Source organism: Dama dama, chromosome 20, assembly GCF_033118175.1.
Source record: "Dama dama isolate Ldn47 chromosome 20, ASM3311817v1, whole genome shotgun sequence".
NCBI classification, from domain to species: domain Eukaryota; kingdom Metazoa; phylum Chordata; class Mammalia; order Artiodactyla; family Cervidae; genus Dama; species Dama dama.
Genome location: NC_083700.1, coordinates 105452492 through 105464558, shown reverse-complemented (window position 1 = coordinate 105464558; position 12067 = coordinate 105452492). Strand labels below are relative to the sequence as shown.

General features: G+C 55.4%; 1 protein-coding gene across 1 annotated transcript in view; it reads right to left on the bottom strand.

The window, feature by feature from the left end:
* GRIK3 (glutamate ionotropic receptor kainate type subunit 3) overlaps window positions 1–10665 on the bottom strand; it is a 239198-nt gene extending 228533 nt beyond the window's left edge. The window contains exon 1 of the mRNA XM_061120092.1: window positions 10551–10665. Within this exon, the coding sequence (XP_060976075.1) occupies window positions 10551–10665 (115 nt within the window). The remainder of the gene's footprint in view (window positions 1–10550) is intronic.
* Between the last annotated feature and the right edge of the window lie 1402 nt (window positions 10666–12067).

Below are 12067 nucleotides of genomic sequence, written 5' to 3'. Positions count from 1 at the left end.
AAAGTGGTGAACAAGTCAGCTGCAGTCCACACTTGTCTCTAAGATTTTCTAAGAAAGCTTCTCTGTAAGGTAACCATGAATTACAATCCAGTAAGTTCTATGACAAGGGAAGTTCAGGATGCTGTGGGGACTCATAAAAGGAGATGGAAGTCAGGAAAGGCTTCCTGGAGGAAAATGTATGTTTACTGAGACCCAAAGGATGACTAAGAAGTTAGCCAGAAAGAAAAGCAAGAGCAGGGGTCAAGTGTAAGAGAAGACACAGTGACTTCCAGGGACTCGGATGTTCAGTTCCGAGGAGCAGGGAGTGTGTGTGAGGCAAGGAGGGACAGCACATGAGCCTGCAGATACCAACCCCAGCAGTCGTAAGGGGCCTGAAAGCATGAAGAAGCCAGTGGGATTTCAACTCTGGTTAAAGTGTAGGTGGTGGATTCAAGACCTCTGAACAAAGTCAACAGACTCTGACACTGGTCATATCCTGCCAAATGCGTTGATGGCAGGGATAGATGAAGTGAAGGCAAGCATGCTCATCCAAGGCTCAGAGGGCATGAAGCATGCCAGACAGCAGGAAAGGAGGCACAAAAGCTTCACTGTTCAGACCCATGGGTCTCAACCACAATCACATCTGCGGGCCAATAACCACTTACTTCTCTACCACAGACCCCTGGGGCGCAGAAGGCGAGGTCAAGGAGGAAGGAGAGGGTGAAATCCCTGCCTACCTCCCAAGGATGGAGAGATGGGAACAGGCTTTTGGTGGTCCAGAAACAGTGAGCAAGAAAAACTGCCTGAAGGTTCAGTGATAGGATTTACCAGGGATAAATGACAGGTCCTGCCTTTAGGCTCAAAAGATCAACTGCCAAAGAGAGGGTGAGGGGAGTGATAGATCGGCAGCCATACCTGTGGAAAAGACCTTATGATCTCATGAGACCACCAGCTCAGTATAAATCAACAGAGTGAAATGGCTGCAGAAAAGGCCGAAATAGTCTGGGGGTGTCTAAGCAGACACCAATGCTGAGACGCGAGGAGGGGATGAGCTTACCGTTTTCAGTCCATAAGCAGGACTGTGGTTGGCTCTGGACACCACACTGAAAGAACTGGGCATCGTTAGTCTGGAGAAATGCCTTTACATTTCTGTGGGGTCGCACTGTGGGACAGGGTATAAATCCAAACCAGATTCAGGGAGGGCAGGGTGAGCATAATAGTAAGAACGATGGGTAACACTTATTGAGAGCTTATAATGGCTATGGTCTAAACATATTATGTGTATTAACTCATTCAATCCTTATAAAAACCCCGTAAGGCAGGTGTTACTATTATTATTACAGGAGATTAACTAATTTGCCCCAGATCACTCAGGTGGGAAGTGATAGAGGCAGTCCTTAAAGTCAGGCTGTCAGATTCCAGAACCTGTGAGCTTATCCATAATGTCAGACTGCTAAAATCTATAGAGAGTTTGCCTTCCTGGTGGCTCAGATGGTAAAGAGTCTGCCTACAGTGCAGGAGACCCGGGAAGATCCCCTGGAGAAGGAAATGGCAACCCACTCCAGTATTCTTGCCTGGAAAATCCCATGGACGGAGGAGACCTGGTCGCAAAGAGTCGGACATGACCAAACGACTTCACTTTCTACTTTCTATAGAGAGCTTCCTTTGGGCCAGCCATGTTAATTTTCACAATGATCCCCGGAGGTCAGATCTGTTACTATCCCCATTTTACAGGTGAGGAAGTCTAGGCTTAGAGCAGTTATGTGACTTACCCAAAGTGACACAGCACGGAAGGAAGGAATGGGAGCTCAAGCTCAAGGCAGATGGATTTCAGAACCTACACTCTCAACGTGCAAGTCATACTACTTTCCCTGGAACTGCAGGAAAACCAATTTTAGGACAAATTTTGCAACAAAGATTGGAGCAGCCAATTTGCGATAAAGAACAAAGCACGGTCAAAAAGTGGTGAGTTTCCTGTTATGGGTGGTATTCAATCAGAGACTAGACATCCACTTACTGGGGATGGGGGAAGGGGTCCTCCAGTGACTTAGAACAGTGGTTCTGAAAGTGTAGGCAGATAAGCAGCATCAGCTTCATCTGGGAATCCATTAAAATGCAAATTCTCAGGCCTCACCCCAGACCCAGTGAATCAGAAGCTCTGGGGGTGGGACCCAGCAGTCTGTAGTTTATTGAGCTCTCCAGGTGACTCTGATGCATGTTAATGTTGGAGAAGCAGAGGCCTAGACTGACCCCTGGGGTTCTTTTCAGCCTGGATTCTGTGATTCTTCACTGTAAACAGGAAATGTGATGCCTGGAGCCCTGGGAAGGCCCTGGCTCCCTGCTCCTGCTTTTCCGCCCAATTGGGCAGGCTTTTTGGAATAGCATATTTCAGTTCTGCAAAGCAGATGCAGGAAGGCTTTGCAGCCTTCCTATATTTAAAGAGCTCATCTCTGCAGTGGTTCTGAGAATACTCTTAACCCCCTTCCATCGCAGCCTGTCTGCATCGGTCCCTTTAATGGCATAAGACTTCACTGTCTCCTATGGATGGGAACCCTCTTCACACAAACTGGGATCTCAGCTCCTTCTCCCTCCTCTTTTCCCCTCTGTCTTCCTTAACCCCCATTCAGCATAGCACCAAAGGATTTGGAGTGGAAGCTGCCACTCTCCCCAACCTCACCCCATTTCATTATCTCCCATCTGTAAGATCTCCATGGGGACTCACTCATGGCTTCATTACCTGGAGTCTCCCAGCAAAGCCAGCAATGCCTATCCCCTGGGGCCCAGTCTCCAGCCACAGACCCTCTCTAGCATTCACCAGCTTGCTTCAGGAGTGAGCTTGGACTCCCCATCCAAGAAGAACTGATCAGGACTCCCTGGACCAATCCCTCAAGAGCATCCCATAGCCAGGGTCTTCCCAGCTCTGAATACATGCAAATCACATTTCAATCAAAACACTGCAAATGTAGGGAAGAACCAGAACCTCATGGGCTTTGGGTGTGTGATAAATAACGGGCCAGGAGGTGTCTGGGAGCTTTGGGCATACAGGAGCATGCTAGGAAGAGCACCCCTTTTGCTCCCTAGCATGGCAGGTAACCATCACAGGCTGCCGGAGACATCCATTCCATTGCTGGGTATGTGAGAAATGGGCAAATACCCACATATTGAGCTGCAGGGGGTACTGGTTACATGGCTGGCACAAGGCAGAGGGCAGATAAGAAGCAGATGGCCTCACAGTTCAGAGTCCAAGGGTGGAGACACAGCCTCCATCCCTGGGGAATCTTTTTCTCCTTGACATTTATTAAGTACCAGGTCCTGTGCAAAGAGCTTTATATACTTTACTTCCTTTCATCCTCACAACAGCCCTGTGAAGACCCTAGAAGTTTCAACCATATGAAATTTTTATAGGTCAAAACCAGCTAAATATGGTTTAACCCAATATTAATAGTTCTCCCTCATTGATGAGGAAATGCAGGCTCAGAGGTGAAGTGACTCGCCCAAGGTCTCACAGCTAGCACCTTAGACTCCCACTCAAGCTCAGACCCACCACATCTCATCAAACCCGAGACATACCATCATGTTTAAAGGTGCCAAGAAAGAAAAACTTCTGCACGTAAACTCGAACCTGATGTGAGATCCAGACTGATTTCAGAAATGTGACAATGTCGGGGGAAGAGTTGCTCTTAGAATCAGTGAGATATACTAACTGACTCATAGAACTGCTCTATGAGAGAAAGCCCTAGACAAACCCACAAACATAGCTATAATCGAGGTCAGTGAGCATTAGTGAAGAAACTGCAAAGGTCAAAGGAAACAAGGAGAGGAACATGGGAATGCAAGCTCTGTGGGGAGCAGAAAGCCTGGCTGGAGCCTAGGCAGTGTGGACTCCGGAGGTAACTGGAAATAAACCAAAGTGAGGTGATGGTAGAGAGCTCTGGGGCACAGCACATTTGAAGTGTGGCTGAAGGGAAATAAAGCAAAACCAGAATGACCTGCTGCCCTCAATCCAGTCTTCTCTGATCTCCCAATCACACTCAATTAGGGTTTGGTTTCTGGAGCACAAAGAGAATCTAAGAAAACAGGGACTTCAGAGGGAAACACAGGTGCTAATAAGCATAGGCCAGTGAGGCATCTGGAGCACAAAACTTAAGGAGGCGCTCACTACCATGGTCAGTCACACAAGAGCATGGCCACCATTCAAGAGCCTCCTTAAATCCTGCTTCCTGGCAGCCACATTCCTCTGATCCCAGTCCCACCCAGGTTGTTGGTGTTAGACTCACTCCTCCAACAGAAACAAGAAGAAATGCTGATCTTGGGATGGAACAGAATTTAAGCTTTTCTGAAATGGTATCCCATCTGTCTGACTCCATGAAGCAAGCAATCTCATCCCATTTTACAGATGGGGAAACTGAGACCTTCGAAAATAACATGATCCCTCCTATCATGCTTGTTCCACATCTGTCACTTCTGCGGAGACTCTAAGCAGGGCATTTTCCCCTACTTCCAGAACAGGTCAGTCCCCGGCAGCCACCATCATCCCAGTTTCCCTGTATCCCCCGGAAGAAGGAAGATGGTACAGGAGAAGAGTAAGCATGGATTTGCCTTTGCTCTGGTAGAGGTGGCATGGGGAAGGGGAATGGGCAACTCTTGCATCCAGGTCCCTGCATCCCATCCACAGTGTCCATGGGACAGCAACACATGTTCCAGGGCCCAGGGTCAGTGGACCTTACCCTCTGATGGCCCACCAGTCTCAGCTCACAGCAAGGCAGGCTCTATTTAGAAGGTCAAAATGTGACTCTTGCTTAAAAATAAAATGACCATATAACCTATCTGCCTAGAAAGTATGCTGGAGGGGAGATGGGGTGGGGAAGGAAGGGAGGACAAGAGCAAATTCACTGATCCACTTTTCCGGCCAGGCCATCAGCTGAAGAGCATGGAGGAAGACACAAACGCAGAATCCTGGGGTTTCCTCAAGGCTCTGATGATGTCTTTGAGGACAGCCTAGGGGCTGCCAGGGTGAACTGTAGGCTGGAGTTCCCAGAGAACAGAGGGATTCCTGTGGGTGGACTGGCCACACCCAAAGGAGTGTCCTACCTTTATTTCGGACTCGGATTAAAGAATTAAGCAGAGTCCAGAAGCCCAGACAAGGTGGGGTGTAAGGATGTGTGTCGCACGTGCAAGAGGGGTAGGAAAGACCAAACATCCCTTTCCTCTCGGGAAAGCTTATCTGCCACTTGGTCCATCTGTAAAGACAGTTTGATGCTGAAAACCGGTTACTGGTAGGTTTCAGCGTCACAGAGCCCATGCAATCATCCCCATAGAAAGCCTAACAGCCCAGGACTCTGAGGCCACACTCAGAACCCAGAAGCATGGGGGTGGGGCGCTGCACTCAACACCCATGAGTATCAGTGCCTCCTGTCTTCCAATTACACAGACTACACAGTAAAAGCGCAGGATCTGGGGTCTGGCTGGTGAGAGTTCTTATCCTGCATTCACCACTTACTGGCCAAGTGATCTTGGGCAAGTGACTTTACTAAGCTTAGTTTCCTCATCTGCAAAATGAGGACAATGTCTCCAGGCAGGGCTGGTGAAGGCTAAACCAGATGGTGAAGAAAAAAAATATTGCAACAGCTACTGGTCTCAAGCACTTACTAGTCACACTACTAGTCATTCATTGAAAAGCACGGTGCTTGGCAGCTAGTAAGTGCTCAGTAAACCAGGGCCATTATATTTCGGTTGTGTGTTGTTCCAGACCCAGGTGGGGTCCCAGGCAGGAGAAGGTGAGGCCACCTCAGCACAGGCACACTGCCCCCTGGTGCTCACGCAGGGGAATCGGCGCCTGCAAGAAGAGCTATTCCAGCCAACAAGCCCAAGGCGGGTCTGCGTCTGCACCAGGCCCACCCTTGGCCCGTCTGTCCATCAAAGCACCTTGGCAAGGACACGCCAGCGCCTGCTGGGTGCTGGCTGGCCCCAGAGGAAGGGCCCTGCTCCTGGACTTTCAGTTCTCTCTGCTGCCAGGCAGGGCCTGGGGAGCCCCTCGGTTCCCTGGAGAAGGTCCTGAGCAAGAAAGGCAGGGGCTGGGGGAGCGCAGATGGGGGGAAGAAGGGGGTGGGGACGTGCAGGCTGAAGCAGTGTGCGGCTAAGGCAGGGGCAGGTGACTGTAACAGCCTGGAGGAAGCCTGGCCTCCGCAGATCAGAAAGGGTCCCAGTGGTGGAGCACAGCCAGGTGCTGCCCTGTATGGACATCCCAAGCAGCCCTAAGCCCTGAGGCTCCCCTGCATATGACCTTGCACCCCCCACCCCTAAGGATGCAGTCGTCCTAGAATCCACAGGGCATCTGTGCCTCCTCCCCCGACCCCCACCGAGAGGGCTCTGTTTCCTGGGGACAGGACAGGGGGCCTGTGGGAACGAGGGGGCTTAGGGACCTTCACAGGCCCCACAAAGGAAGCAGCCAAGCAGCCTTGCCTTTGGAAGGGTGGGAATGAAGAGCCGCTCCTCAAAGCCTGAAAGAACGCAGCGGGATGGACTTCTGAAGTCAGCTATCATGCCATCGGCAGGGGGACCCGAGTGACCTTGGAAGAGCCTAGTCGGGACGCTGTGCTGGCTCACCCCGCATCAGCCACCTCTAAAAACCCCGGATCATCCTGACGTCAAAAGACGGTATAGCGCAGTGTGAGGCAGGCATCAAGAAGAAATTATAAACTCCAGCTCGAGAAGGAGGGAAGCCCGGCTGACAGGAGCAGCTGGGCTGGAAAGTGGAGGCAGAAATTCCTCAAGTTAATGCTTTCTAAGGCCCCTCGGGCCACTCCCAGGTCCTGTCTGAAGCTATTTACTTCCAGGGGGGAAAACCCTATTGATCTTCATTCAGTGCCTGTCTGCTCCAACACGGCCGCGATGTTTCAGCGCATCACCAGTCACTGCGAGAAATTTCTCATTGTTTTACACACAGCGGCTCCCAAACTCAGGAGATGAACGTTCAGGATCATTTGGGTGAACTGATGGCAGGGGATGCAGACAGGGCTGACTTGGGGAGGGGACCTCACGCCCCTGGGACGGACTGCAGTGTCCGCTGGGCTTCCCCGCCCCCAGTCCAGGCTCAGAGTCTCAAAACTCTGTTTTACTCCCAGTGTAGATGCTCGGCGAGTCTGCCCGATCCGCCCACCTTCCATCCCGCCACATACACCTGCTTTATGTCTCTGCAGTCATTTGGCTCTGAACCTCCCCCCAGCTGGCTAGAGATCACCACCATCCGCTCGAGCTCCCCCAGCTAACGCCATCACTGTCTGGTTCCCTTCTCAAATGCTAGGCTGGCCCTCGATTCTACATGTATGTAAAACAAGCGAAGATCTAGACATGAAACCTATCAAGGCATTGACAGTCCCCACCAGCCCGCACTAAAAGGAACCCTAAAATCACAGAATATCCCAAGCATCATGGCCAACTCAATAGTTTACAGATGAGGAAACTGAGGCTCCAGGTTGGTGGGAGAGTGTGACTTGATCAAGATGGCTCAGGAAATCGGTGGAAGGCGGAATAGAAAACCCAGGCCTCCTGGTTCCCAGCCCAAGGTTCCGCCACGTCAGTGTCTAGGTCGAGTAGCCAAGAAATCCAGGTCCCCACATGAGGCCACAGAAGCACTGGAAGGACCCATGCATTAAGCCGCTTTCCGTGAGTTAAGACTAGGATCCATCTGAACAATAATAACGATGATGATAATAATAATAAAATGCTGAACAATATGCCTTGAAAACCTTCAACAAGCAACACTTGATAACAACACACAGAATACATCTTCCACATATTCATATAAAATAATCAATGATCATTTTTTCCTGCAGACTACAATCCAATTACTCTCTCTCCCTCACTCTCTCCCTCACTCTCCTTTGTTACTTGCAAACCATCCAAGCAATCAATGCCTTGACCTCTCCCTCTGATAGACACAATTACAAAAAGACAGAGCAATGCAATTCATCTATTCAAGACGGATTGTTTGAACACTCTGTCACACTGCTGAGCTATCCATCTCCTTGTCTAAGAGGAAATTTCAGCCCCCAAAAAAGGCACAAAGAGAGGGGGTGGGTACACTGCTCCCCAGTCCAGAGAGCCCCTTGCACACCTGCAGGAAAACCCTCTCCTGGGCTGGTGCTAGGCGACGCCTGCCTACTGGAGAAGGATTCAGCTCCCAACACAGCCAGCTCAGGCACCCGTCTTGGGAACCAGAACCATCCAGCACACCCAATTTCCAGGGCCTTAATTCCTGTGGCCAGAGCCCTGAAATCTCAGGGCTGGAGAGAGAGGGAGAGAAGACAGGAGAGGCCATTGGGCCCAGCCAAGGTGCTGTGTTTGGGTTGCAACATGCAATTCTCTGTGTGTTTGTCTCACAACGCACCATGTCCACTCTAGCCCGTGGCTCCTGCTGAGACTCCAGCCTGGGCTCAGAAGGAGACAAGTTCAGCTCCCCAGGGAGCTCCAGAGACACCCAGCGATCTCAGAGCCTACCCATCCTCCATCCAAGCTGGCAGAGCTCCGGCAGTCACGTTTGGCATTGGCACAGCACCCCAGTCCTCGGGCTGGGAATCAAATGGGGCAGGGCTCTTGGATATAAATGGCTTGGGCCGACACGCTAATTAATCCTGGGGCTTAATACGAAGAAGATTAGAAGAGAGGAGGGCTTTGCCGTCCTTAATTGCATTATTACACGCTGAACCCAAGAAAGGGCGGGCAGGCTTGGGGCTTCCCCTCAGGGCAGTGAGGAGTCCCCCGGTGAAAGTCAATTTCACGGGAAGAGGGAGCGGGTGAGGATACATCATCTTGCCCCTCCTCAGTGCATCCTTCCCTGGCTTCCCTCACCTGCTCCTGTCTTCCTGGGCCCCATAGACCACCACCCCCTGACGCTGGGCTTTGAGAGTGCCCCTCCCACCCCTGCAGGGGAAGGAACATGGGAGAGGGAACTGCAATGCGTGGGCTGGATGCATAGCACCTTCTGGGTCCCCCTCTCTTCTCCCAAGGGCACCCTAATCAATCAGGCCCCTACACACACACACACACACAAACAAACCAGAGGGAATAAAGGAAGTCCTGGCCCACTACTAAGGGGCTGCCTGCTCCTGGAATGGTGACCAAACCAGGCGCTGGGGCAGGCAAAGGTGCAAAGATTGAAACAACATTTTTGGCTTGCCTGGAGCAGTCTGGGCTGCAAAGGGTTAAGCCTGGTCGTGAGGGTTGTCCCCAGAGTCGGGTGCCTGGATTCCTCTGCCTCAAATGTCTGTCTGCCCAGGGTCCTGGGCAGGAACAGGAAGACCCCAGCGTGGGCAGAGCTGAGGAAGGTGTTCTACCCTCGTCCAGATGTCCAGTTCAAGAGGACCTGGAATCCAGGGAAGACCAGCGAGAAGAGAGAAGGGATTTCTGATTGCCTCCTCGGAAAACCTCAAGTACGGAAGCCAAGCTCGATGTTGGTTGCCTGCACCCCGTCACGCCGCGGGCAGCCCAGAGTCCGCGCCTGGATTAGAGCCACAGGGAAGGAAGGCGGCCCTGTCTCGGCGGAGCCAGATGCTGGTGGGGGCGCCTTGCGAACCCAGGCGGCCCAGGTCTCCCGTCTGGCGGCGGACGCAGGGCCTGCGTGGCCGAGGCTCCCGCCTGGCCAGGCCGGGCCCAACCCTGGCGGTCTCGGGCCTGGGACACGCGCCACCCCACCCCTCCCCCGCCACCACTCTCCCTACCCGCACAGCCCTGAGCGCTGCCTACGGGATGCCTGGGGCAGTCACAACAAAGTTAAAGCCCCGAGTAAGAGTCTCTGGCGAGAAGAGACGCGGAGACGCGAGAGCCTCAGAGCCGCGCGCAGACCCGCCAGCCGCCGCCAGCTGCTGAGGGATTTCGGCTAACTTTAAAAACCACTGGCATCCCTCTCCCCGCCTTCCCTGCTTGCGCCGGTCAGGCTCTGCGCTGCCCCAGGCGGGGGAGAGGCCTCGGCCGCGATGGATGGCTGGAGCGACCGGGGGAGGGGGCGACCCTCCCCTGCCCCGCGCCGCGGGGCTGAACGGGGGCCACCGAGGCCGAGGGCGGCCACCGGGAGAGGAGACCGGCCGTCCTCGTCTGGCGAAGCCGGACCCTGCTTCCCCGCCGCGGCCGCTCGAGCCCTGCCCCAGGTTGGGGCGAGGAGCCCGCGGGAAGCGGGGAGGCAAGAGAAGTTGGCGCCTTTCCCAGGGTTCCCGCTTCGCGGAGGAGCCGGGTCCCAGAACTCGGTCTGCGGCCGGTCCTGCTGGCAGTCGCGGGCAAATGCGCCCGCGACTCAGGCTGGGACCCGAACGCTTCGCTACACTCCTCCAGGTCTGGCGGTCCAGGAGCGCGCCAAGGGCCCCTCGCCCGCCGCAGCCCGGCTGCCTTCTCCCCAATAAGTAAGGCCCGTGACCCCAGCTTGGGAACTTTGTCCTCACCGGGTCGAGCTTCTGGTGGTCACCCGGCCCCGGCAGCCCGCTGAGACATTGGGAAATCTCTTGGGATCGCGTTCAGTGGCCCCCCGTTCCCGCCCCCGCCCGGGCGCACGGAGACCCTCGGCTCCGGGGAGCTCTTACCGATCCGGATGACGTGGGGCATCCCGCGCGAGTCTGGGATCCAGAAGGCGCACACGAGGAGCCCGGCCCAGTATTCCCAAACCAGACTCCCGAGGCGCCGCCAGGGAGCGGTCATCGTTGGGCGCCGCCGAGCGTGCCCGGGGCGCGGCCGTGGCGGGCTCCCTGGGGCGGCAGCTCTAGGCGCGGGCGCGCAGCAGCCCCCGAGGCGCCGCCTGGCCCAGCTGCCCGGCTCCCGAGCGCCGCTGCGAGTGGGGGGCGCCCCGCGGCGCCGCGCACATCTTACTGGGGGGCCGCCCCGCCGGCGCCCGCCCCGCCCGGCTGCCGCCCACGGGCCTCCCGCGAGCGAGGCTCCTGGGCTCCGCCCGGGCTCCTCTCGGACTCAGCTGCGGCTCGCGTCGGCTCGGCTCCCGCGCGGGCTCCCACCTGCCCCGGCTGCCGGGCGCTGGCGGGCGAGCTGCACGCGCGTCTCCGGCCGCTCCTCCTCCAGCCGCGGCGGATGCTATCGCCCGGGCTCGCACAAAGCCCCGGAGTGGAGTTGCACGCGCGCACACACTCCCTCCCAGCCCCCTCCCCCGCGCCCTGCCTCCCGCCTCCCGCGCCGCCCGCGCTCCCTCCGCGCACTCCCCCGCGCACACACACTTCACACTCACACCCGCCGAGGCGTACACTCGCGAGCTCACACCTGCGCAGAGGGCGGGGAAGTGGGCCCGGGACCCGGTTTAGGGGGACGCCCGGAGAACGAGGACTCTCCTCGCTTCTCAGACGTCCCCATCCGCCCTGCGGCCCCCGGTCCCCTTCGACTGCGAGGGCACCGAGGCTGGGAGCCGGGCGTGGAGCACGAGAGCTGGCACCGCGAGCTGGGAGACGGCGGCAGCCTAGCGGCCCAACCAGCTGGAGGAGACGCGCCCGCCGGGAGCAGAGGGACCCGGAGCCCGCCGTCGGCTGAGTCTCGCCTTCCAGCTCCCACGCGCCGGCGCTGGCTGGACGGCAGCGGCCGGAGACTGACCCAGGAGCCGGTTTCCGTTCCTAACTCCCATCCCTCGTGGAAGCAGAGTTAGAGTTGGGCCCGGGACTCAGAGGAGGCGGAATTCCAAGAGGATCGTCCAGCGCTGGACTAGGGGAGCTGCAGGAGCTGGTGGGGGTGGGAGAGCCCAGGCCAGACCCTCTGCTGTGGAAAGCCGGACTTGACCGTGCACCGCCACTGCAGGGGCTTCGGAGGAAGATGGCTTAAATCCTTAGATACAGAGGGGTGGCTGAGATGCACCCTGGTACTTCGCATCTCTTCTCCAACTCTGCGGGAGGAAGGGCCCCCTTCCCCATTTCTCCTGAGAATGAATAAAGAGAAACTAGCTTTCCGTGGGGGTGGAGCAGGACCCGAGGGGGAGCAAGCTAGAAAGGGTTAAAAAAAAAAAAAAAAAAACCTTGTTTATTAGCAATAATAAATTGTTTTCAAGTGGCGTTGGGTGTCGAGGGAAGAGAAGAGCTGTGGAGCGAGTCTGGAGCAGGAGGCTGCGAAA